Here is a 25,721-nt window from a genome sequence, read left to right on the forward strand (position 1 = left end):
TATATGGTAAGTGGACTTGATAAAATGGACATCAAGTATATAAACAAGCATGTGTACCCAATAAAGTAGCTGGTCGGTGTACACCTAACTATAAATAGTTTACTGAGAGTCAGTAGGTGGCAGCAAAGATTCTTGTCTTTGAGCTGCTTGATCATTTCTTATTATAACATGCTTTAAACTTTTTCCGCAACATCTATAAAACTAACTGAAGCCAGTGAAAGAATAGAAACAGTTAAGCCAACAACGTGTGCATGTTTTATTTCACATAGAAGGTCACTCTGTGTGTTTGATAGTAAACAGTAGGCCTGTGCCATGCACCTTCTACTTACATTCCAGTTTTATGAAACCAGTGCAGACAAACTAAATAAAGCATTTTACATCAAACTCTTTGAAGCCAAAGAAGGAGCGAGGCTTGTTTTTACTCCTGGTCCTTTTCTTCTCCGTGTGTGATGATGTACACCAGGTTCTTGTAGTCAAGATTACCAGCCACATCTGGTGGGAAAGCAGTGAACATCTGCTCCATCTGAACAGACGGAGAGAAAACAGAGAGCTGGGAGTCTGAAAGGATGTCAGTGCAATATATGCACTGAGAACTTTTACTGTGGGATTATGACACTACATAGGCAAGATGTTGTTGTGTTGGTTTTAAAAATATTAAATGTGATAAAGATGAAAGATTAATGAGTTGTTTTACCTCTTCCTGAGAGAATCTGTCTGCTTGGGTTGTCAGCATCTCAGTTACACTATAGAAAGATAAAAATTTTATTAGTGGTTATCACTATAGGCTACCAGTGTCATAATAGATTTGTGTTTTTTAATGTAATCTTGTTTCCTAAAATATTTTCCATTATCTTGGGGAGATTCTGTTGAATTTCAGTTACTGTTCAGGGAAGTTTATTTACTCAATTTATTCAATTATTTATTTATTTATTTGAATACATATATTTTTTTGTACAACCCCATTTCCAAAAAAGTTGGGACGCTGTGCAGAATGTAAATAAAAATAGAACGCAATGATATGCAAATCATGTAAACCATATTTTTAAAGGAAAATACTATAAAGACAACATATCAAATATTGAAACTGAGAAATTGTATTGTTTTTTTGAAAAATATTTGCCCCATTTGAATTTGGGAAAGTTGGGACGGGGCATGTTTACCAATGTGTTTCATCACCTCTTCTTTTAACAACACTGTAAGCGTTTGGGAACTGAGGAGACTAATAGCTGTAGTTTTGAAAGTTAAATGTTTTCTTGTTCTTGTTTGATATAGGATTTCAGCTGCTCAACAGTTCACGGTCTCCTTTGTCGTGTTTTTCATTTCATAATGCGGCAATTGTTTTCAGTGGGTGACAGGTCTGGACTGCATGCAGGCCAGTTTAGCACCCGGACTCTTTTAATACGGAGCAATGCTGTTGTTATACATGCAGAATGTGGTTTGGCATTGTCTTGCTGGAATAAACAAGGCCTTCCCTGAAAAAGATGTCATCTGGACAACATGTATATACCGTTCAGCATTAATGGTGCCTTCACAGATGTGCACATCACCCATGCCATGCGCACTAATACCCCCCATACAATCATGAATACTGGCTTTTGAACTGTGCATTGATAACAAGCTGAGTGGTCTTTAGTCCAGAGGACACAGTGTCCATGATTTCCAAAAAGAATTTCAAATGTTGATTTGTCAAGCCACAGGACACTTTTCCATTTTCCATTTTAAATGAGCTCGGGCCCAGAGAATGTGGCGGCATTTCTGGATCCTGTTCATATGTGGTTTCTTCTTTGCGTTTTAGAGTTTTAACTTGCATTTGTGGATGCAGCGACAAACTGTGTTCACAGATAGTGGTTATCAGAAGTGTTTTTGAGTTCATGCAGTGATTTTCACCATAGAATCATGTCTGTTTTCAATGCAGTGCCGCCTGAGGGCCCAGAGATCACGGCCAGCAAATACTGGTTTTTGGCCTTGTCCCTTACATACAGAGATTTCTCCAGATTCTCTAAATCATTTTTTAAATGTTATTATGCACTGTAGATGTTGAAAAGCAAAAGTTCTTTGCTATTTAATGTTGAGAAATGTTATTCTTGAATTGCTGCACTATTTGATCATGCAGTCTTTCACAGACTGGTGAACCCCTCCTCATCTTTACTTCTGAAAGACTCAGCCTCTCTGAGATGCTTTTTTATACCTAGTCATGTTACTGACCTGTTGTCAATCAACCACCAGGTTTTTCTTTAGCATTACACTTTTACCAGCCTTTTTGGAATGTGTTGCTGGCATCAAATTCAAACTGGGCATATATTTTTCAAAAAACAGTAAAATTTCTCTGTATTAACATTTGATATGTTGTCTTTATACTATTTTAAATTAAATATAAGGTCTAAATGATTTGCACATCATTGCATTTTGTTTTTATTTACATTTTGCACAGCATCCCAACTTTTTTGGAAATGGGATTGCATTTTAGATTCAGTTTTAGTTGTAGTACTCGGTGTTGTAGATGGTTTTTTACACAATCTGTGATCTGTTGAGAAAAATGCATGGCTAGAAAACTAAAATAATTCTGAGTATTTTATAGAAGTCAAAGTTTTAATTGAAGTTTTTATAGAATATTTTGTTTTAATGGAAGAATGGTATGTCTATATATTATTTTAGTAGTAATAGTTATGAAAAGTGTTAATAATGTAATAGGAAACCTCTTCTGTGTGTTCACATTGTAGGTTATGTACAGATATCACCCTAAATCTTGCAACCATAACAGCCATAAAAGCTCCATTTAAAGTTCAACACTACAGTCTTGAGACTGTACAGTCCAAGGCTGCCCAACTTTCAGCCCGCTAGAAAGTTACCCTAACCCCACCCCCCACCTATTGAAAGAACAAACAATACCAAAATATAGTGTAGTCTTGTAAAATAACATTAAAAACATGATTTGAACCCTACCTACCTTCATTTATATTTGGGCACCCCTGGTATAGACTATGAGGATGAATCACACAGTCTTCATTTTTATCACTCACTAATCTAATAAGGTTACTCACAAATCCTTTTTCAAATATCCTTTCCCCTCAGGGTCGAAGACTTTAAAGGCATTCAGAATGGTCTCCTCTGGATCTGCACCTAATCACAGAAATACAGAGTGTGTTGAAATAATGGTACATAAATTGCAGATTTTGTTGTGATTTTCTTTTCACATGAAGCATTTTGGCTACATTTTCCATAGGGGTTCATTTTACTTTTGAGATTTTGTTTTGTGTTTATTTTCCAAGTACAATCGCAGGCCACTCTCCCACTGTCCCTTACCTTTGAGCTTTTCTCCAAACATGGTGAGGAAGACGGTGAAGTTAATGGGTCCAGGAGCCTCCTTCAACATCTCATCAATCTCCTCCTGTTTCACATTCAGCCGACCTGCAGCACCACAGAGTGTTAGGAGGTCAAAGCCCTTCACACGCACACACACACACACACACACACACACACACACACACACACACTTTCTACATCCCCATTCCAAAGGCCAATAGGGCTAAATTCATTCCTAAATTCAATTCAATATCAGTGTTTTCCATGTATATTACAGTATCATGGTATCAGATGATGTTTAAGTTTGCTTTAGTTAAGTAAATCAACTCATGCTCACTGAGTATTGCTACTCTAAACCAAAGGGAGCCTTACACAGCATTGTAAACATTAACCAGCAAGATCTCCAGGATCGACTCTGTATTTAGTTTTAATATAATTTGAATAAGTCTTTTAAAACAATCTGAAAGACCTATCAAATGCGAAATTGAAGCTAACCAAGATATTATCTGATAATACCACTAAAACTAAAAATCATTATTGTTATGTGATGATAGTTCAGGATGCATAGCATAAGCCACCTCCCTCCCCACCCACTTTACTCTGATTGGATGCACCCAGATGCCTAGTTGTGATCATTGACTGTGGTCTCCGTGAAAGATGACAAATAAGAGAACCTTTGGAAGAGACTCTGTGATGTATTGCTGATACAGTTTTAAATTGTTTTACACTGTTTTCAACATTAATTTTTCGTTTTCGATACTGTTTTGAAACCCCAACACTATGTGATACTTTGTGGTGACTAGTGGAGGTTTAGTTTGCTCACCGAGCGCTGCAAATGTGTCTCTCAGGTCATTCTTGTCGATGAATCCATCTCTGTTCTGGTCCATAATGGTGAAGGCCTGTGGCAGTTGAACGGGGACAGAGAGAGAGAGGGAAATAAAGAGAGGAAGACAACTGATGGGTGTTGCAGCAGAGTAACTGAACTGCAAAGCTGTATTCATGGCTTTCCTTACAAACTCTGCCAACCTTTCCTTCTGATGCTTTTTCTCCCTTTCTCTCTCTTTTTTTCTAGCTGAGGCTGACTCTATTTTTCTTCTGCTTGTAGCCGCTCTCCTTTTTAGCTGTTTGTGTGTTTGCAGTTAGGTGTGTTTGTGTGTAGGTGAGCGAAGGAGAGTAGAAAGAGGGGAAGTGTGTGTGTGTGCGTGTCCATCACTGCCATCTCGGATTAGCTTCACGTTTATCCTGTTTGTCGTGCTCTTTCCACGGTCGCCTTGATACTTGGAAGAATGTCTGTCCTTCTCTATTTTCCACCCAACTTTCAGACGGCTGACAGTATGTGTGTGTGTGCGTAAGTGCGAGTAAGAATGTGTGTATGTGTGTGTTCAGAGTGTAAATCACCTCACTGCTCTAATGGCACCTGACAGACTTTGAATTATTCACCAGTGGTGTTAAACGGTAACACTGAAGTGCCATACGCAAAACTCACACTGTAGTTTAGAGCTTTTAGAACTGCTCCAAGTAAATGTAGAGAAGACTGCTTTACATTTGTAGTCTCATTACGTTCATCTACACTAGTAGATGGAAATGATAGTGTTGTGATTTAGTTCTGGTTTGCTTAGCATTCCAAGTCATATGGATAAAAGAGGCACAATTGATTGGCCAGATTTTATGGCATACATTTGCTTACAATTACTGGGATAATATCTAGCGATCTTTATGAACCATGTAGGGCCATCCAGAATAATTTGATTACTCGAGTATTCATTTCTTAAATTGGTATCTGGTTCTCTGTTTAGTATGTGGAAGCTTAATCTTTTTCACGCTTTGCACAAGGCTGTTTAGCTAACAGAGTGCAGATGCCTAGGAAAAGATGGGAGCACTTTAAATTATCGGATGGTAAAAAAAAATGCTCAGTATAAATGTGCAAAAACAGGCTGGTACTCTTGCCATCATATGAACTCATGCGCTGTAGCCAGCGACTCTTTAAGCTGTGAAGCAAGAACCGAATGACCGAGCTTAACTCAGCCTGAATGTTGGTACAGCTTTCTATGGTAAAAAAAAAACAACATACTACCCAAAAAACTTGAGTAAATAAATAAAACATTGTCTTAAAAATGCATCAACGAAACACTTATAAATTATATACAGGCTTCAGCCTGGCAGGTAATTCACAGTTGTGGCCTACTGGATATATTTTGAACTGCAGTAACAGACATACTTGTGTTATGGCTATGGTTAATTATAAAATATAAATGTTGTTGTTCTTAAGGTTTATTCTGAGAACAATTTGAGTACTGGTTTGGAAATACCAACACATAATCAAAGCCTGTAAAATGTTGTTTGGGCCGGACCCTTTTGTATGCTTTATCTTTGTCTTGTGATATTCTAAAGCAATAAGCCTTAAGAGGCCATGCATTACTGTGGTTTTCCCCACAAAGGCAAGCAGGTTGAAATCACTCTGTAAACACATGGCTTTGATTGTCTTACTGCTTATAAATGTCAAAAAACATGCCACATTAATACACAATACTGCGCAAAAGTCAGAGACCACCCTTTGTTTATTTAATTTCCAGTATAAATGAAATTAATTTATTGATTAATCTTTTATTTCTCCAAACTTTTTATTTCTTTTATTTCTTTTATTTCTGAGAGATCAGATATAAGATAATCTACTTGCATAAGAAAAGAAAAGTCAAAGGAAAATAAGCAAAAAAACAAAACAAAACTGAAGTATGAGATAATGGGACTTCCAACAACTATGTAACACCTGGTAGACCACTGAAACTGTCACCATCAAATAAACAGTACTTAAAGCTTTCATCAATGAGAGAGAGTAGACAGCCCAGCGCAATGTATGTGTAGAATGTATGTGTAGCTGTCAAGAAGTCATTACAGAGAAAAAGAAATAGACAAAAAAAGAAGACAATTTGCAAATCAAACAAAAAACCTGATGTTCTTTCCAGAACAACGTACTGACCACCCCTGAGGTCAGACCTTATTACATTATTAAATATGTTTGGGATTGCTTTTGATCATGAGAAGCAGAAAATGCAACCAATTTCGAAAACTGAACTTTGGAGGTGTGGAAAAACATCACTGCAAATTTCTTTGAAAAAAATTCTTTAAAAAAAGTCTCCTGATAAGAATGGAAGCTGCAATAAAAGCAAACACCAAATGCTGAAAATATTGATATTATATTAGTTGTTGAGGCTTCTGTGTAATTTTCTGTGAAATATGTTTTACAGTATGTGACTGGAAGTTAAATAAATGAATGTGTTCTCTGACTTTTTCATAAAACTGTTTAACATAATTGATGAGTGGTATCATATTTATTTATATGGAGTATTTTACAGTAGTTTTGAATGGCTAATAACTGACTAAGATCTCTAGAAGAGATGAGCAAACGCATGCGCAAGTCAAAACAGGGTCAGAAATTAGTCTGTTAGACACACCAAATAAGGTATGTTGAGAAGTGACAGCAGTTCATTCTATTTGAATGGTTCAAACTAGTGATGCAATGATCCGATAGTCTGGATCGGATTGGCAACGATACTGACCTTAATAAACAAATTGGATATCGGCCAGATGTGTCTGATACACATTCGCTACCGTCTCTGAGCCGCATGGCTCTTCGCTTAAAGCGCATTACTCCAAAATGTGATAAATATCAGAAACACAATGTTTTTATTAACAGAACAGAAAGCTCATAGACCTCTCTGTTTCTCTGTGCTGCTGTGCATCAGAATAAAACTGACACACAGGAACATTTCCCTGTACTGTATCAGCTTTGTGAGTGTTTTGTATTAAGGTCAGTTTCATAGACTAAAAAGTTAGAGTAAAAATGTTGTGGTTAAATATGAACTTAATAATGAAGGTGCTTCAGTGTTTGTAAAAATCCTGAGTTTAAACATCAGCTATCAGAACAAGCAACACGACTCATGCTGGCTAATAATAAATCTGCAATTTGGAGATATTTTACACTTGATACAGCTACTAGTAGCACAGAAACTTGTAATATTTGGAAAGCTAAAGTTTTGAGGGTTAAACTCAGCATATACAACTTTTTTATGTTTAGATTTTACAACTTTGCTATTGCACTAAAAAAGTTCACACTGGAATTATAATTACTGTTTATTTTGCTGTTGCATTATCCAGAAGCATGTCGTCCAACTCCAAAGAAAACCATGTATCTCTATTTTTGTTGATTTTAACTTTTCTACAACATTTCAACACGCCAGCTGTCCTGTACGTTGTATGTACGTTGTAAAATTTCATGATGAATGGACCAATAGAAATGCTTTAAAATCACTTGGACTAAAATCTCTTTACATTAACTTACATTGAAAGGTAAGTGTTTTTGCCCTCTCCTGTAAAGTTACTATTTTAGAGATGGTTGTTTTTCTTGTGACGATATTAATACATTTTTTGTAATACGTCACTCTTTATTAATTTGCTCTTTTGCTCTATTTACAGCCTCTTGTTAGACACAGTGAGATATGCAGAATTTAAGTTAAAAAAAAAGCACTGATATACGATTGGTAGTTCCGGTATCGGAATCAGTATCTGAAGAGAAAAGCTGAGTGCATCTCTAGTTCAAACTAAATAGAGTTCATTTTAATCAAACCAAACCTGCTAAGTGTGAATACGCTGTAAATTAAATTGTACCAGACTTCATGTGTACCTCTTTGAACTCCTGTATCTGTGCTTGCTCAAACATGGAGAAGACATTGGAGTTGGCCCCTTCTGCCCTTTTCTTTGCCTTCTTAGGTGCCTAGATAGAAAGAAGTATAGTCATTTATTTACTTTAGTGTTAACACCAAACATCTTTTTGGTCTGTTTCAGATCTAGAGAACTAGTGGAAATGTTTGAGTAGGATTTATAATTAGCACAGTGAGGGAGTGGTCCCCTCTCAGGCTCAGCCTGTGGATCAGATGTGGGATTACACTCTGGCGCTGGCTTTTGACAGGCCCAGCTTTGAGCAGTGTTTGAGTGGTAATCCTATGAAGACAGGGATTATTCTCAACTATTTACATTGCTGCCACAGAACCAGGAAAACAGCGGAGAATGCATTTCTGCTCAGTGACATCATACTCCTAGATCTGTGGCAGCACAGACAGCTGCTTGTCGGTGGTGTGTGGATTACATCCTAACAGCTGCGGTGTAGAAGTAGAGGTCAAAGAATTGCTGTGGAGCAGAGCGCAGATTTTCCACAATAATGAACAAGTTTATCCTGAGTAATGAGTCAATATCCTCCGACTTGCAAAGCTAATGCAAGTTTCTTGGGCCAAATCACAAAACAAATTGCTTAAATACGTCTTGACACATTGACATACAACAGCAAGACATGTCTTACACACTCTTAAAAAAGATGGTACTTCAAGGGTTCTTTAGTAAAGAAAATCGTTCTATATAGAACCATGAACACTTGAAAAACCCTGTGCATGAATAAAGGGTTCTTTGCATTATGAAAGGGTTCTTCAGACTGATGGAGAATGTGCTGTAGATGGTTCAATATAGAACCTTTTTGAAAATTATGTCAAGTTTGTAACAATGTAAGAATGCTTTTGGGTGCTATATAGAACAATTTTTCAAAAAGGTTCTATATAGAACCGTCTATAGCACATTCATGCACATTGTCCATCAATCTGAAGATGATGCAGATTCATGATGCAAAGAATCTTTTTTGGTTCTTCAAGTGTTCATGGTTTTATATAAAACTACTTTCTTAACTAAAGAACCACTGAAGCACCATCTTTTTAAAGAGTGTATATGTAATGTGAAACAACTTTATCACACAAATGTCTTCAAGAACATCACTGTTTATCTCATTAAACCAACCAATGGACTACATGTATAAATCTCCAAAGTTCTTGTTTGAATCCATTGGAAGTTTTTTCTTTACAAAAAAGAGACAGAATTAAAAGCCTTTGCTGAACATATGAAAAGAAAGTAGACATTCTAAGGAAAGCTATGCAAAAGCTAATGATGAAGATAAGACCTTGCTAAAGATGAAATGCACTCACCATAGCTGTGGTCAAAGGACTCCAATATGAAAAGCAGCACTTGTGAGTGTTACAGAGAGGGGACAATGATGATTTTATATAGTCTCACTCCCCATCCTTGTCCTACCCCTTTGCTATAAATATTTCATGGTGCATGTCCAGGTAGCCGACAGTGTGCCTTAACCACTTGTCTGTTGTAGGAATCCTGACTGAACGGGGTTTAGAGTATCAAGCAATGGGGCTTAGACACATAGCAGAGCAGATGCGTATTGAAATGTTTCTGGAAGGTTATAAGTCTTCTAGTTTAGGTCAGATGACCACTTGTTTGGATTGGTCAGTTTTCTCCACTGCATTGTTGGTTTGGGTCGTCTCCAGGATGAATACAGAAACAATCGATTGGTATGAGTCAATGTTATAGACTATATGTTACACACATTGCTTAATATCACAGAGCTTGATGTTACTAAAAACGTGCAATCTCCAGTAGAGACTGTTAAGATTACCCTGATTTTGTCATATGACTGCTCTACTGAGATTTCTCCAGTGGTTCCTAGTCGGCAATACAAAACTATAGTTATTGCATTCTAAGTTCTGAAAGACAGTGCTCCTCACTATACTCTAACAGTGATTCAGAATTGCACCCTGTGCCAGTTGTCCGATCCATGGGCACTACCTTCCCACTCTCTCTCGCGGCTGTCGCCAGTGCCCGTGGGTTGGGCAACCGGCATACACCCCTTCAAGGCAACTAAGATCTTCTACCAGGGGATGCCTGACAAAGCCATCTATGAGAAGCAAGCTAGGCTGATTTCCTACTGCTTTGGGAACCTGGGTCCTCAGTGGTAGTTTCATACTTCTTTCTTCTTTCTGGCCCAGTTAAAAAATAATATTTTCCTACACTATTTAATTATTCTCTTCTACCTGTGTCACAGTTTTATTAGTGTTTTTTATGAAAGAGTGTTGCACTTGTAAGGTTTGTAAGGTTGGTGCGGCTAATGGAGGCTTAAAGTAGTTTTTGTGTGCCTCTATGACTGTGTCACTTACTATTTTCATGAATTGAATAAAATGAATAATTGTACATAGTTATTTTCATATACCAATCCTGCAATTGACTTGTTCAGCTTTACATCTTTTACATTATGTACACTCTATACATTACTGCTGCATTGTGCCTATGAAATAAAAGCTTGGCCAAGAATTTACGTATGTTAGGTTTAGGCCTCCACATTGGGAACCAGCAGGCTAACTTAATGCCTGACCAATTGTAAATGTACTTTTCAATCTGCCATTTTTGCTTTATTGAGTAAAAATGTCATTTTTAAAATGTTTGCCATTTTTATGCAATATAAAGGGGGGTTTCACTGATATTTCTAAAATTTCTGCATCGCTTAATAGTTGAGAAGTCATTCAGAGTGATTTAATATTGAATGGTGCATTTTAGAGAAACTTACGGTAAGTGATAGGAACCAGGGGTTCAAAGCAATTCAGCCACTTTATTTGCTATCCAAAACGTCAAGTGAGGCTATGTGCATCTGTCTTCTGAGTTTTTCTATGAAATGATAATATTGAAGTAGTCACAAATTAAAAAAAAAATCCTTTGGGTACTATTTTGCCTTACAACACCTTGTGTGTACCTCTCCACAATGAGAGAATTTAAAATACAAATATACCATGGCTTTACTTACATTTTATTCATTGTGGACAATTTTTTAAAAATCAGAGTTCCCCTTTAAGGTACACAGCCATATTTTCCAATGCAAATACATCATCATTTCCTATCAGTTTCCTATCAAATCTTATGGCAGGAATCGTGTGTGTATGTACACAGTAGTTGATAAAACACAGAAACTGGTTGTAAATGCACTGATATAAATAAATGCAAATTTATAAGTAAAGCACAGCAATATGCTTTTTAATTATGAAGTATAGTGTTGGCTCTGTAAATATACGTTGTGTCACATCAAACAAGTGAAATATATCATTTAAATAACTGATTACTGTTTTTTTGAGGAATGCTTAAAGTAAGCATGCTTATGTCATACACAATAGATATAAATAGAGCCTTCACATCATGTCTAGAAGCGATTCAACCCATGTCTCAGTCAAAAGCATGATGAGAGAGTGGGACACATTTATTCTTAGAATTCCTTGAAGAGGTGCTTGGCAATATACTCTTATCCACACCTCATACCCTTTGGATGACTGCTGAATATTTATGTATGCCAAGGTATATGCTCTTTACACTGGCCAAAAGTATATGGACACCTTCTAATTATTGAGCACTTGTGTTTCTGTCACATCCATTGCTACACATTAAATCATGCACAATTTCTGCTCTGCTAGATCTGATAACTGTAAGTGCAGTTATTGTGGAAAAGAAGTGACTAGGAGCAACAACAGCACAACCACAAAGTGGTACCCCACTCACAGAGCAGGGCTGCCCGAGTGCTGAAGTGCACAGTGTGTAAAAATCACCTGAATCACTCAATATACAGTTCTAAACTGCCTCTGGAATCAACATCAGCAGAAGAACTGTGCACCAGGAGCTTCATTAAATGAGCTTCCATTGTCGAGCAGCTGCACACAAGCCTAAGATCTCGATGCACAATGCCAAGCATGAGCTAGAATGGTGTAAAATACACTGCTGCTGGACTCTGGAGCAGTGGAGACATGTTCTCTGGAGTGATTAATCACGTTTCACTATATGGCAGTCTGATGGACGAATCTGTGTTTGGTGTATGCCAGGAGAACTTTACCTACTGGAAGGCATAGTGCCAACAGTAAAGTTTGGTGGAAAAGGGATAATGGTCTGAGGCTGTTTTTCAGGGTTTGGGCAAGGCCCCTTAATGGAGACATATTTTATTCTTTTTTCTCAGTTTAATACACTTTCCTGTGCTCTGTGCTCATGAGTGGAGGAAATACTTTAATTCAGCTTTTTAACCTAGAAATTTCTCATCTGTGAAGAAAGGGTCATTTTCTGGGTACTAATTCTATGTTTAAATCAGAAGACTCTCATTTGCTGATTCTGTCATTGCGCTGTTGTATTTATTAAAATGGCTGCAGTGGACCACAGCATTGTGAGACAGAATAGCATCATGTAGCACAGCGGTGCTATTGAACAATATGAACAAGTTAATTTTTACACTCTACTTGCTTAAAGCTAACAAAATAAACTTTGTTAAACATTCTCAGCACAGCAGTGACACTGACGTGTTAGTGTGTGTTGCGCTGGTACGAGTGGATCAGACACAGCAGTGCTGCTGGAGTTTTTAAACACTGTGTCCACTCACTGTTCACTCTGTTAGACACTCCTATCTGTTGGTTCAACTCGTAGATGTAAAGTCAGAAACAGTAGCTCATCTGTTGCTGCATCCTTTAGTCCTTCATCAGTGGTCACAGGATTCTGCCCACATGATGCTGTTGGCTGGATAGTTTTGGTTGGTGGAGAATGATCTACCACACAAATAATACCTGATCCGTGGTGGTCTTGTGGGTGTCCTTATCATTGATGAATGAGGTAAAGTTGTGATAACAAATGATGCGAAAAATCTGTAATTGTAGAACTGCAAAGTGCACCTATGGTAAGTGGAGCAGATAAAATGGACAGTGAGTGTAGATACAAGCCATGTACCTAATAAAGTGCTCAGTGAATGTTCAGTGTCAAGTAACTCCTGTGAACTGGCAAGGAAAATGCAGGTTTGGTTGCTTGGTCTCCTTCCTTTCCAGTGAAGGTTAATGTTAATGCTACAGTATACAAAGGTATTTTAAACAATTATATGCTTACAATTTTGTGGCAGCAGTTTGGGGAAGGCCCCTTTCCTTTTCCAACATAACTGTGTCCCTGTGCAAAAGGCGAAGTCCATAAAAACATGGTTTGATGAGTTTGGTCTGGAGGAACTCCAGTGGCCTGCACAGAGTCTTGACCTCAGCCCCTCAACCCCACTGAACACCTTTGGGATGAAGTGGGACATTGACTGCGAGCCAGGCCTTCTCATCCAACATCAGTGCCTGAACTCCCAAAGGTTCTTTTGACTGAATGTGCACAAATTCCACAGACACACTCCATATCTTGTGGGAAGCCTTCCCAGAAGAGTGAAAGTAGTGGTGGTGGTGTCCATATTAATGCCCATGGTTTTGGAATAAGACGTCCAATAAACTCATATATATGTGATGGTCAGGTGTCTGCATAATTTTGGCCATACTTTGTATTTTCAATATGAAACTGGTGAATTTATGACAATGACCCTTAAACAAGAAAAGAAGAGGAAAGTTCTTTTCTGAAAATTGTGAAGTACTTACAATTGTAGCAAGATGTATGTAGACCTTGGTTGGGGTTATACATATTAAGAAAGATTCATTTGTATAACAGGTAGTATGAATGTATGACGTTAGGAGCTTGAGAAATCCGTTCCTTTTTCACAGTGGAAAGGTCATACTGGAGAGGTACTGCACTTTTAAGTAAATTGCTCCATTGTGGTTATGTGACAAAGAGAAGGCGTACAGTATAACATCCTGCAGATAATTTGCTGCCTGCATGTGAAATGTTAAAATGCATAAATCTCGTGTACAGTTGGAGAGAATGGGCCGTTGTCAATATTTTACATTGAGATGTGTTGTTCACCTGCAGGCACCTGTTTTGATGCCTTTTGGACCCGAGAGACAATCAATACATCAGAGTTCAACTCCATTTCTAAATATTCCAGGAACGATTTGTCCAGGCATAGTCAAACATCTGTGTGTTTTGAGGACACAGAACTTATAGCATTGGCCCAAAACTGCTGCTGTCTGATGATGTTCATTCTAAATATTGTATTAGCACTAGATTACAGCGTGTGTCAAAGATGATGGCGTATCTCAGTATATTCGTTTTATTCAAAACTGCATGCCATTTCATATCACCAAATCCCACTGAGTCACCTCTGGCACTGGGGAGTGCAGCACTGCCCAGAAAATCCTTGAAAATGCCTAACTCTCATTGTTTCATTGTTCTGAGCAAATGACATGGGGAGGGCGGTGGGCGCACCCTCCAAATATTTCCATATTTAGATTCAGACAAAAGTAATATGTGTTGGTGCATCCGGCTTGTATATCAGCACTTATTTAAATTTCAAATTTAACAATGAACCATATGAAAACAGGATACATTATTGCCTTCTTATGAGACTGATGCACTCGATTCCCCCTGAAGCCATAAATAAAAGGCAATAAAACTGAAACTTTTAATAAGCACCTATAATGTATCCCCTAGGTGGTTTGTAAAGCGTGAGCGCATTTCAAGCCAAAGATAGACTTGACTTGTAGGCCCTGTTTGATTTTAATAGGAAAAAAAAGAAGAAAAATGACAGATGTGTTCCTGTTGTAATTGCTCACAGTCATATACTTTCATAATATTTAACCCTGAGAACTGAATATTATCTGAAAATGAGGCGATTTTGATCAAATCAGTTCATAAATAGCTGCATACAAGGAAATAATACGTTTCATAGTCTGGTAGCTCTGGCATCTAATATTGTGTGTGGTGCACCTGCTAGAATGAGGACTGGAAAAATTCACAAAATGCATCCACTTAAAATATGTTATGTTGATGGTGACATTCAGTCTGTGTGAAGTGTAAGACTGTCTTGCGGTGCTGCTAATCCTTTATTTTTAAGAACCTACACATTGGCCCTGAGGCTTTTAAACAGGCCAGTGAGACCACAAGAGGGAGCAAGAGATGTTAAGAAGTGTGTAAAGAGTTTTTTTTACATTTTGCATTTCAAATGATGGAATCAACAGACATTCTGACAAGCGTTATGTCTTTGAAAACATACTGTTAACGGCAGTGCAACAGAGATATAAAGTAATGTATGAATAAAGAATATATAACTTAAAGGCCTTTCACAAAGCTTCCATCTACAGTATGATCCACAGAAATAACCAACACTCAGTGACTTGGGCTAAACCCTATTCCAACTCACTCTTAGCAAAAAGAGTTCTGTGTAGTACAAAAAAAAAAAAAAGGTTTTGTTACTTGTAACAATAGCACAACCCTGTCTGGGTGCTATCCAGAACCATTTTTAAAGGTTCTTTAAAGAGTCATATATTACATTAAAGAGAAGAACCATTTAAGCATGGACAAAACTATATATGCATTCAAATGTTTTGATTGGTAGTCATGGTTCTACCACTGCCTTTACTAAAGAACCTATGAAATACCTTTTTGAACCATTTTATGTCTTCCAACGTGCTAAAATGACATGCCTGTGGATTTAATTTGACATACCCTTCCTATTGTTTTCTTACACTTTTCCTACCTTTCTGATAAAATGATAGACATTACTAATTATTTAACACTCCTATACACAATTATTTCATTCCACAGATTACATTTACCATGTGTTCAGTCATTCAGTCGTTTTCAGTGTTGTATTTTATAGGCTTGTCTTTGTATTTGTTGTATGGATTTACCCTAAACTGGCTTTTTTAAGCTGCTTATTCACTCAGATGAGAACAGCAATATGTATAAATGGTGACCTTTATTTACATAAATCCCATCGTTTTTTTATGCAGCTTCTAAAAGACTACAGTTCACATCCCCACTAAACCTTTAACTTTCACAAGCGCCTGACATAAACACGCATTTCTGAGGGGAGCACATGCTAAAAGTGTCCCCCCATTCTAATACACACGCGGCGATAGCCCCCCCCCCCCACGCACGCGTGATCCTTCTGTTGTTCTCCTTCCCGTTTCCAGACGTTATCGATCACGCCGTTACGTCAGTATTGATAACTTTACCAAAGCAAAATCAAGTGCAATCGTCCACTGAAAGCCCGGGACTGCGAGAAAACGCGCCCGTGTTGTTTTTCTCCCACTTTTCTCCGCTCGCCTTCATCATTCAGTTTTTTTTCCCCTATTTTTCTTTTTAAGGGCTGCTGTTATTTTCCTAACATCATTTTTCCCCTTCCCTCTCTTTCTCTCTCTCTTTCTCTCATGTGGCGTACGAGGCGTCGACGTCGTTTAACGAGGGGAATCCAGCCCGTATATTTATTGTAGCCGGTGGGAGAGGAGAGAAAAAAACAAAAAAAATCTCCTCGATATACCCCAAGATGGCCGCCGATGTGGGATCGATGTTTCAATATTGGAAGAAATTTGATCTACGGCGGCTGCAGGTCAGTCTCTCCCTCTCAGCTCACTGCGGGAAAACGCGAGCGGGACAGAATATCCGCGCTTCGGGGCCACAAATGCGGGCTTTCCGGGCAGCTCTGTGAGGTGAAGCGGGCCGCGCTGCATTGATACTTATTAGAAATTGATCCCCCTCCGTTCCAGCCTTTGTTCGGTTCACTCATCGATCAGCGAGCGGCGGCGGCGGCGCGAGCCGAGCTGAACCGGGGGGCGCGCGCTCCAGGCTCGAGCCGCCGGGGCGCATTGCCGCGCGCGCGCTGCGCTTCTGCTTTTTAGCGCGGGAAAACTTTTCACTTTTTAACGAGCGTTAGCTCTGAGGACTTAAACTTTTGTGAGTGCGTGTGTGAGTGTTTGATAAAGCCGCAGCGTTACGCTCGGTTTGCGGTCCCGGCGACCGCGGCTCGGTCGGCTTGGCTCGGACTGCTTTAGGAGAAACGTGGGAACGTTTGGAGGAGCTTTTATTTTTTTTTTTTAGCGTTTTTAGGCTCGTTTCGGGCTGTGCTGCTGCTGTGCTCCGTGTGGTGCTGAAAGTGATGGTGCTCAGTGTGTTGGTGTTGGTTTGAATGGAGCGGCGCTGGAGACGGACGGACCGCCGCTGCGTCGTGCGGCGGAGCGGCTGTGCTGAGAGAACTTCTCGGTTTATTCAGTTTATAGCGGACTTTGTCTGGTTTTCTGACACGTTTTAGTTCTCATAGTTAGCCAGCCATGACAGTTTATGATGTTTTTCTGGAACGACAACTTCTGCCGAACTGCTCTTCGGAATTTCGGTGTATTTCAGGTATATTAGCCTGTTTTGTTGGATAAAAAAGATGTTCAAATCTCACATTCACATTTTCGTCAGCTGTATTTTTTAATGTAATGTTTTGTTTTCTTTTGCACACGTGCGTTAACGACTTCGCTCAGGTCTCGCGTAGCGTTTCGCTTTTTCTTGAGACAAAAAGCTGTGTAGCTCAGTGGATCCTGCGTTACAGTTATATGGACCAAACCAGCGTAGCCTATAGCTTTTTATCACCGTGTGGCACCTTGCAAAACGCAGCCGTGTCTCTTTGTGTGTGTGTGCGTGCGTGTGTCCGTGTGCCTCCTCCAGCCGCAGTGTGTGTGTGTGTGTGTGTGTGTGTGTGAGCGCCGTGTAATCGCTGCTCTCTGCTAATGTTTGTAAATCAGGCTCGGCCGGCGAGAGGGCAGCAGCCTCGGCCCCCCCAGTATGATTGATGTCCTGTAACATGAGCAATGACAAGAGCATGCCAGGAGCCGTTCGAGGGGGCTGGGATTGTGTGTGTGTGCGTGTGTGGCCGCTTTGCTAGTCGAGCCTCTCCAGATTCGTCGTTTTGCTCGTGGAAGCCGTTCATTCAGCGTTTTAGTCGCCGTCCACAATGCAAACGTATTGATTCGTATAGAGAGCAGATTTGTGTTGCTTGTGGAGATAAGCAGTGTTTGTGGTGGCTACAGTGGAGCAGGACGGAATGGGTTAGTGGGCACATTAAGGCAAAGAGTAGAATCAGTCAGTAAGAGCAATGAGGGCACTGCTAGTTACAACATTTCACGCTGAGATGCCATTCTCAGAAACAGAAAGAAAGAAAGTTCTGAATTTGGTGACGTTATTGCAGAGCTTTGTTTTTCGTGTTTTTAGGAGAGCTGTGCAAGAAGCAAACATATATTTTCTTCCTTGCATTGAGGTTTCGTGTTCACTGATTATTACGGTATTGTTTTTACCCACAAAGACGAGCACAGTCTGAACGCTTCCACCTCAAAGCATTATAATAAAGTCCTGTAATAATGCTACAGTTTTCAAAACTTTCTTTTTCTGTTCCTGAGAATGGTATTTGACTTGGCAGGACCTGTAAATATCAGTGTTCTCATTGCTCTACCTGACAGTTCCTACTCTTTGCTTCAGTGTCGCCCCCTCTAACCCATCCAGACCTACTTCATTATAGACACCTCAAAGATATCACATTATAATCAGTTACCATTATCTACAGCAGAATGAGAAAGTTCTAAAATTTGTAATGTTATTCTGAGGCTTTATTTGAGTGTTTTGCGGTGAGCCGTGCAAATGGGGAACAGACATTGTTCCTTCTTTGCATTGAGGTTGCATGTTTACAGATTTATTTTTTTACATGAAGAAATATCTGAATGCCATCTCTACCTCAAAACATTAACATAAAGTCCTGCAATAATGTTACAGATTTCAGAACTTTTTTTCTGTTTTGGAATGGTATCTGACTTAGTACGACTTGTAAATATCAGTCTTCTCATTGCTCTACCTGACTGCTTCTACTCTTCCTTTAGTGTCCCCAATAACCTGTTCTGTCCTACTCCAGTAGAGTCACCACAACCAGATCCTATTCTCAGATAGAATAAGAAAGTTCTGAAATCTGTAACATTGTTCCAAGGCTTATGTTTTTAAGATGAATTGCAAAACTGCCATTCATGTTCATTCTTTGCACTGAGACTGCTTGTTGTTTGATGTATTGTTTTACCTACAAAGACAAACGTTATGTCACACTGTCCATATCTAGTTCAAGCTCGTTTAGATGGTGGCATGTAAACGTGAATGGCAGACGCTGTTGGGAAGCCACGTAACGATTCAGATGGTAGATCTTGTTTTAGATCGGACCACTATACTGTTGTTAGACGCTCCGTAGTGTGCTTCCTGTCACGCTGTAAGCTTTTTGAAATGCACACATTTGCACATCCAAGCCCTGAGGCTTTACTTTGTTTCTTGAGTTTGTCTAGGTTGCACCTGGTGTAGGTTATTGATGCGCTCACCTGCACATGGTGACAATTCGAGGCTTATTAAGTGTGAGCTGAATGCAGCGACCAAATGCCCTGTCAGCACCACACATTTTTGTGGAATCATGTTGAAATGGTTTTTGGACATACAAACCCAAATGTTATAACTCTCCAAACTGTGTTGAACAGGTGGCAAACTATGTGGCTGAATGGTGTGTTTTTGAGTAGCTTATGCTCTGCACTGTAAATCCAGGCTTGACTGCAACATCAAAAAAAGCAGGCAGCTTTTAGGTTTTAAACACTGGTCAGTAGATCATAAACACATCATATGTTCCATTGTTTTACGGTGTACTCAAAGGAGCATTTCTTCGAGAAATTGCCCAGACCTTTGCGCTACCCTCTTAGGTGGGAGGTAAATGCTCCTCACATTCTCCAAGTGTCATATTTAACCGTTATAATAGGTCCGTAATTGTTTTGACAGAGGTCTATGAATATTTTATTGGCCTCTTTTTTGCATTTTGCACTGGGTTCCCATTCCCTTTGATTCATACCCTTTAAAATTACACATGCACGGATAATAGATGCTAAACCACTGCTCCGTCAGTCATGAAATGCGCTGTTCTCTCACAGTCTGCTGTAGCCGCGGAGGTATCCGAGCACAAAATCTCAGACTCAGACTGAACGTGAATGTGCTTAAGAAATGAACTGGAAAAAATAAGACAGGAAGCAAGAGGAACTTGGTTAAATTAGAGAAAATGTGCTAAACTTCAGATTAAGTGCAAATCACGCTGCAGTAGCACCATCCGCTTGCTATCATATGCATGATAGTCTCAAATGCCTTGGTTTTATGCGTCCCTGTGCAAGAATTGAAGCCTGAGAAGAATACCATATTTTAAGTGTTCTTTACATTGATGGAACAAAATCTTGATGGTTTTTGGGTGGTCGTGACCATTGCTTGGTTTTGTAGTCTCATTGTGATTCTTCCTGCATTTCCCTTGTGGGACATCATGGCTATTGTATCTATCTGCCCCTCACCCACCCTTGAACTTGAGCTTGGTGGAGATCTATAGATTAGCCTTAAATATAGAAATATTGGAAAGAACAAAATACCTCACAGAACATCTGTGAAATCCTAGAAGTTCATTCGCATCAACACATCACCTGCAGATGAGCTCCAAGTGCAGTGCCGCCTTCCTCGCAAATCTTATACTGTCTTTCTCATCAGCTGTTGTGCTCTAACCTTGGACCCCATGGGTGGAAATAGTCTGGTTGTATTGACCAGTGGGGGAATAAGTGGGGGATCTGTGGCTGACAGTTGATTTATTACCCTCTTTTGTCTGTGTTGGTCTGCAGTGTTGCATATGTCATGTGATATTTGTGTCTGGAATCTTATGGGTCCTGGGTGCCAGGGTGGTTGCCCTCCAATTACAATAAGTTATAAGCCAACTGCTATATAGTTATTATACCTTGAGGGTGTTTCCATAATGTCCACTGGTTTATTAGTGTTGTTTTTCTTGAAGAATGAATAGAGATAGTAAGGTTGAGGGTCAGTCAGCAAATATTTGCTGCATATACTGACATCTGTGACAATAAGACATCACCTACATAGATGAAAAATAGTGAGATTATTAAAACTTTGAGATGGTTTACTGGATGACACATTTGGTTAAAAACAGTATAAGCATGTATACAGTAGTTATCTATGAAGTCCAAAGCGTAACTCTCAATCTCAATGAGAAGTCGTCACAGGCAAAAAGAACTTGGGGTTTATACCTCATAAAAGAGATGACACACAAATGGAGAGAGAACAGGTTCTGTGACCTTGGTTCCTGCTGCTCTCTGGTCACTCGGCCGTTGCCGTGGTAATCATTCACACCAGCCAGATGGCATTTCCATGGGCGCCCGTGGAAAGGACAGGTCAAGAAGGTCCTGCTAGGCGCTGCCGGGCCTGAACACAGGTCCTGGCCAGTAGGGAACGGGCTTACGCCATCCTTTTGTGCAGGATGATGAATAGTGTGGAGAGACCACCATAGCATGGGCATTACGAAAATGAGTCTGCATGTATAACAGCACTGTGTCATGGTGTTGTCCTCGTATGGGGTTTGTCCTCCAAATCACCAGAATTTTGCACTGATTTAAGAATCTGGAATCTGTAGATGAATCTTTGTATTATTTGTGATAATAACTTTTTGATGATTTAAATATTTTATTATTGGTTTATAGCAATGACTAGTTAAGCTATTATGTCACAATACAGTATGCTTTTCTAACGTGTATATCATCAGTACTTGTATATCACTGACCAACCGCATGTTTCCTTATAAGGAATGCAAAATTAGTTTGGCTTGACTGGATTTCATGCTGCACAGTATGACAAATATTGAACAAACATCATTGTATTCACAGTTTTTGATAGTACTTTTTAAAAATGTAGCAGTAACGATTATTTTTTTCTTAATTCCAACAGATCAGATGTCTGAAAACAATGAATATTGTGACATATCGTGTATCGTGAAAATTTCTTGGCGCATCACTATCATTTTGCCTTATTGCCCATCTGTAGTAAAAAAACAACAAAACAAGCAAACTGTTTAAGTTACTGTTTTAATAAGCTATGAATATTCATTTGTTAATAATACAGATATCACTTTGTTTTATTGTACTGTATCCTACAACTCATTTACTATGTCTTTCCAATCTTAATTCCTTCTCACACTAAAAACAAGGGCCTGGGACATCCTGCAGCGACACGTATTTACTGCTTTACAGAACTTTTCATAGTCTGACAACAGGATGTCTTGGTCATTTTACCTTGTTTCTGGTGTGTGTGTGGGGCCCAGTTTCTCTGAGGCGACGTGAATGAGATCAGAAACACAAAGCTGTGATTGTGCCACACTCTGCATGACTCAGGCCTTTGCATGTCAGCTTTAATCCGAAGCAAGCGGCAGCAGTGTCGCCAAATGGTGCCATCTCTGCGCCGTTTGTGAGTGTGTAGCCTAGCCAGGCGTCTTTGTGTAAGCTTTGCCAAGAGCTTTTCCCCAACCGTCTCAAATTGGCCGTGAAAAAGACCCGTTTCAACTTTGCACTTGTTCATGGTGGAGTGGATCTGTGTTTATTGTTGTTATTGTTGTTCTTGAAATGCGCCGGATCCGGAATGGTTTTGAGATATTCTGCAGGGCAGTTGGGATTTGCGATGATGAAAGAACCAGTGCAGTTGCTGAGAGGAAACCTTGGATACCCTCAACAACATTAAGTGGAAAGCGCCCTGAGAGACGAACCAGTAGCATAACAGCACCGCAGAGAATTTGCACAGTAATGCACAACAGTCAGGCCCTGTAACCAGTCACAGATAATCCACATGCTATTAATTATGATAACTACAAAGGAATACTGAATGCATACATGGTTGTCTGGCATGTGAAATGTTGCTCCAAAAAGCAGATCAGAGAAGGATGGGGATATGACAGGCTCAAGTTTAGGCCTTAGGGCTGGAATCAGTTTCTGTAAAATTGCCATTTGAATAAATTGGCGTCCCCATACATACTTATCTCTTGTGCTTTAATGTGCGGATGTGTGCGATCTAAGATCTCTTGTCCACCATGCTTGTACAGTGTTGCCCTTTCTCTTTCACCGTGTTCTCCAGCCATGGAAACAATAGGGAGAAGAAAAAGCAGAGAAAAAAGCCTTTACTGTGTGAGCAAATTGAGTTGTGAGATCCAGGAGTCACATTCTCCAGCTTTGCTGACAACATTAGAGGGGAAGTGAAACTGACTCAAGCTTTAAGCAGTTTAACCTTCCTCTGTAGAATTAATGCTCAAGACTTCAAAGCAGATACTTCAGCATGAGGAACGGAATGATAAACCGTTTTTTTTCCCCTCCTTCTTCTCCGCACAGCGACGGGTGACTATTCATAGAGGAGAGAACAGGTCTGTCATAAAACGTCGGCTTAATCACTGTGACCCTCCTGGGGTTTGATTTTCATACCTGTCCAGAGTCATTTTCTTCCATTCACACCCACTGTTCCAGGATAAACACGGCTGCTTTGATACGGCTGTGATCTTTTTTGTAATGACGGCGGTTTATGCTTTCCCCTGCACAAAGCCAGCAGCACTCTTAACGTGCCTGACGTGATTTTGCGGCCGTGTTTTCGCAGGCCCGGCGCCAGCGCCGAATCGAGGTAACACAGATCAGACACGAGAACGCAGAGTGCGTGCGACTGCACCGATGAAGCATGATGTTGACCTTCATGCTTCGGTACTGACCCTTACTACACATGGGAGCTACACTGTAGCGTTAGCTTACTGCCACACTTGATGCATAACCATGACGTGCACCTTCAGCTTAAGCCGGTTCCTCTTCGAAATCCCTAACAATGTCCCAGATGCATAGATCCTCAATTTTTCACTATCGATCCGCACCGAGCGCGATAGTCCTTCACGGCAATGAGTCTCAGCATTTTCATATTAATACCTTGTTCCCTGACGCTTCTGGGGACCGCGATAGGCTCGGCGCAGGAGTAAATAACGAGCCTTTAACAAAACTTTGGGGACGCATTAGTCTATAGGAGCAGGGGCTTTCCGTGTATGAGAGTCCTGGCTCTCGGCGTCCGCCTCAACCTCAACATCGTCCCTGTAAACCTTCCTTTCAGAGGGGATTGAGTGAGGGAGAGAGCTAATGGCTCATCTGTATGAGTATAAAGCTGTGTCTCCTCTCCCCTGTTGGCAGCCAGAACTCGGCCCAGTGAGGCCATATTGAGCTGTGTACCTGTACAGCGGCCCTCTTTATTTGTTTTGACTGTCTGATGGCAGACGTATTGAGCACCAGCCTTTCTTGTTCATTTTACAGAGCCCTTATTGAATCCCTCCATTCTTCTTTCTCTCTCTCTCCCTCATTCTCCTGCTCCGCTCTCTGCCTCTCTCATATCAGGCAGTGCTTCAGTCGCCGTAATTCAGCTCCCTATTGTCCATTCTGCCCTTCAGGGATAAAAGGAGACCCCCTGATTGTGTGTGTGTGTGTGTGTGTGTGTGTGTGTGTGTGTGTGTGTGTGTGTGTGTGTGTGTGTACGCTCCCATAGTGTTTACTCCACTACTATGCAGTGGAACAGTGCCAAGCCTTCCACCCCCTTTACGATGATACTCTATATATTATATTTGAATGCAAATTGTCTATTTTATGCTCCTCCGCTGTGAAGTGGGTCTGAGAGATCATTGAAACATTTATTCGAGCGCTTCCTAGATTTGTTTCATGGTTATTTTGTCATGCTTTAAGGTGCTAGAAATGTATGACAAACTAAGCCTTCTTTATTTTGTTTCATATTCATGGGCCTCATTGTAATCTAACAACAGTCTCATAAATAAAACCCCACATACAGTGTGGAAACATTACAATTTCTTGATCTGAGATGGTGACACGTAGGTCTAATTATAGACTAAACAGGCAGTTTCACAGTGGTTTATTAGACTTCCTTTTGTTGTGCGTCTTGTGTAATTAATTACTCCGTTCGTCTCTGACAGTGGAAGGTTCTGAAAGTGAGCAGCACCATCATAAGCAGTTCATCATTTTTAATAGCGAGGAAATGGAAGCATATCCAAGTGGCAGATCTTTGAGATTTACACACTTTCCTCTTCACTTTGAATAATCGGTTTGTGTCTTTTTAGAGGTTGAACAAAGCCTCAAAATCACACACTATATAATTTATTGTAATGGTGTCGTATTAATGGTATGACTGTATGTAAGCACCAGCTTAGTTGATGTTGTTTTTATGACACAACATATACATTCACACTGAAAATTACGTCTTGCATGATGTGTCAGACGTATCCCTGGCTGTTGTGTGCAGTGTTGCATTTATTGTGGCTATGACAGTTGGGTAGAATAAAAGCTGATGGCTTCTTCATATTGCTCCCTGCTAAGGAGACCCATTGACCGTCTATTGCCTTTTTGAACTGGACAGCCTGAAATGATGTTTGGGTGACGGTTTTGTAGAAAAATAGTACTTTTTGTCAATAGTAGATCACAGTGGATGAGTCCTTAGATGGGAATCCAGTATTGGAATTGACCAAGATGGGAATACATTGGTGCCAGTACATTATTGTGAATACGGCTGGTCTATCTTACAATTTTATGGTGTAAATTATGTGAACCAGGTAAGCTGGAGCTATACTTATGCCAAAATGTTTAGCATGATTATATTCTTTGGGTGAAATAATCAGTTGCTTCTTACTTTCGGTGTAGCATTTTACTTAATTAATGTATTCAAAAGAGAGAACTTCTTCATTTATTTAAAATGTATTTAAAAAGAGAAAATAATATTTTTACATTGTAATTTCAGTTAATAGTAAGTACTGGAAATGTGCTAGTGTGTTTCTGTTCATTTAGTCAACATGTTGTGAGCTAAAGGGCCCATATTCTACATTTTTTTTGTGTATTTTATTATTTTCCTTTAGGTGCATTTTTACATTTCAGTTCCATTACCCAAACGCTCTATCCCTTGGAATTAAACCGGCTGTTTTTATTACTTTGCCT

At 39.7% G+C, this 25,721-nt stretch overlaps 2 protein-coding genes across 2 annotated transcripts in view; one reads left to right on the plus strand and one right to left on the minus strand.

Moving 5' to 3' along the window:
* Positions 1-232: 232 nt before the first annotated feature.
* Positions 233-9,428, minus strand: myl2b (myosin, light chain 2b, regulatory, cardiac, slow). The gene is made up of 7 exons (XM_036578030.1): positions 9,327-9,428; positions 7,985-8,074; positions 4,127-4,202; positions 3,304-3,408; positions 3,042-3,120; positions 695-743; positions 233-523 (listed from the first exon to the last, which is right to left on the minus strand). Exons 1-7 carry the CDS (start codon positions 9,327-9,329, stop codon positions 419-421), a joined length of 507 nt encoding a protein of 168 aa, XP_036433923.1. The 5' UTR covers positions 9,330-9,428; the 3' UTR covers positions 233-418.
* Positions 9,429-15,984: 6,556 nt separating this feature from the next.
* cux2b (cut-like homeobox 2b) overlaps positions 15,985-25,721 on the plus strand; it is a 164,144-nt gene continuing 154,407 nt past the window's right edge. Inside the window, exon 1 of the mRNA XM_036578838.1 lies at positions 15,985-16,450. Coding sequence (XP_036434731.1) covers positions 16,388-16,450 — 63 coding nt within the window. The 5' untranslated portion in view covers positions 15,985-16,387. The remainder of the gene's footprint in view (positions 16,451-25,721) is intronic.

The sequence above is a fragment of the Colossoma macropomum genome, unplaced genomic scaffold (genome assembly GCF_904425465.1).
Source record: "Colossoma macropomum unplaced genomic scaffold, Colossoma_macropomum, whole genome shotgun sequence".
Classification (NCBI taxonomy): domain Eukaryota; kingdom Metazoa; phylum Chordata; class Actinopteri; order Characiformes; family Serrasalmidae; genus Colossoma; species Colossoma macropomum.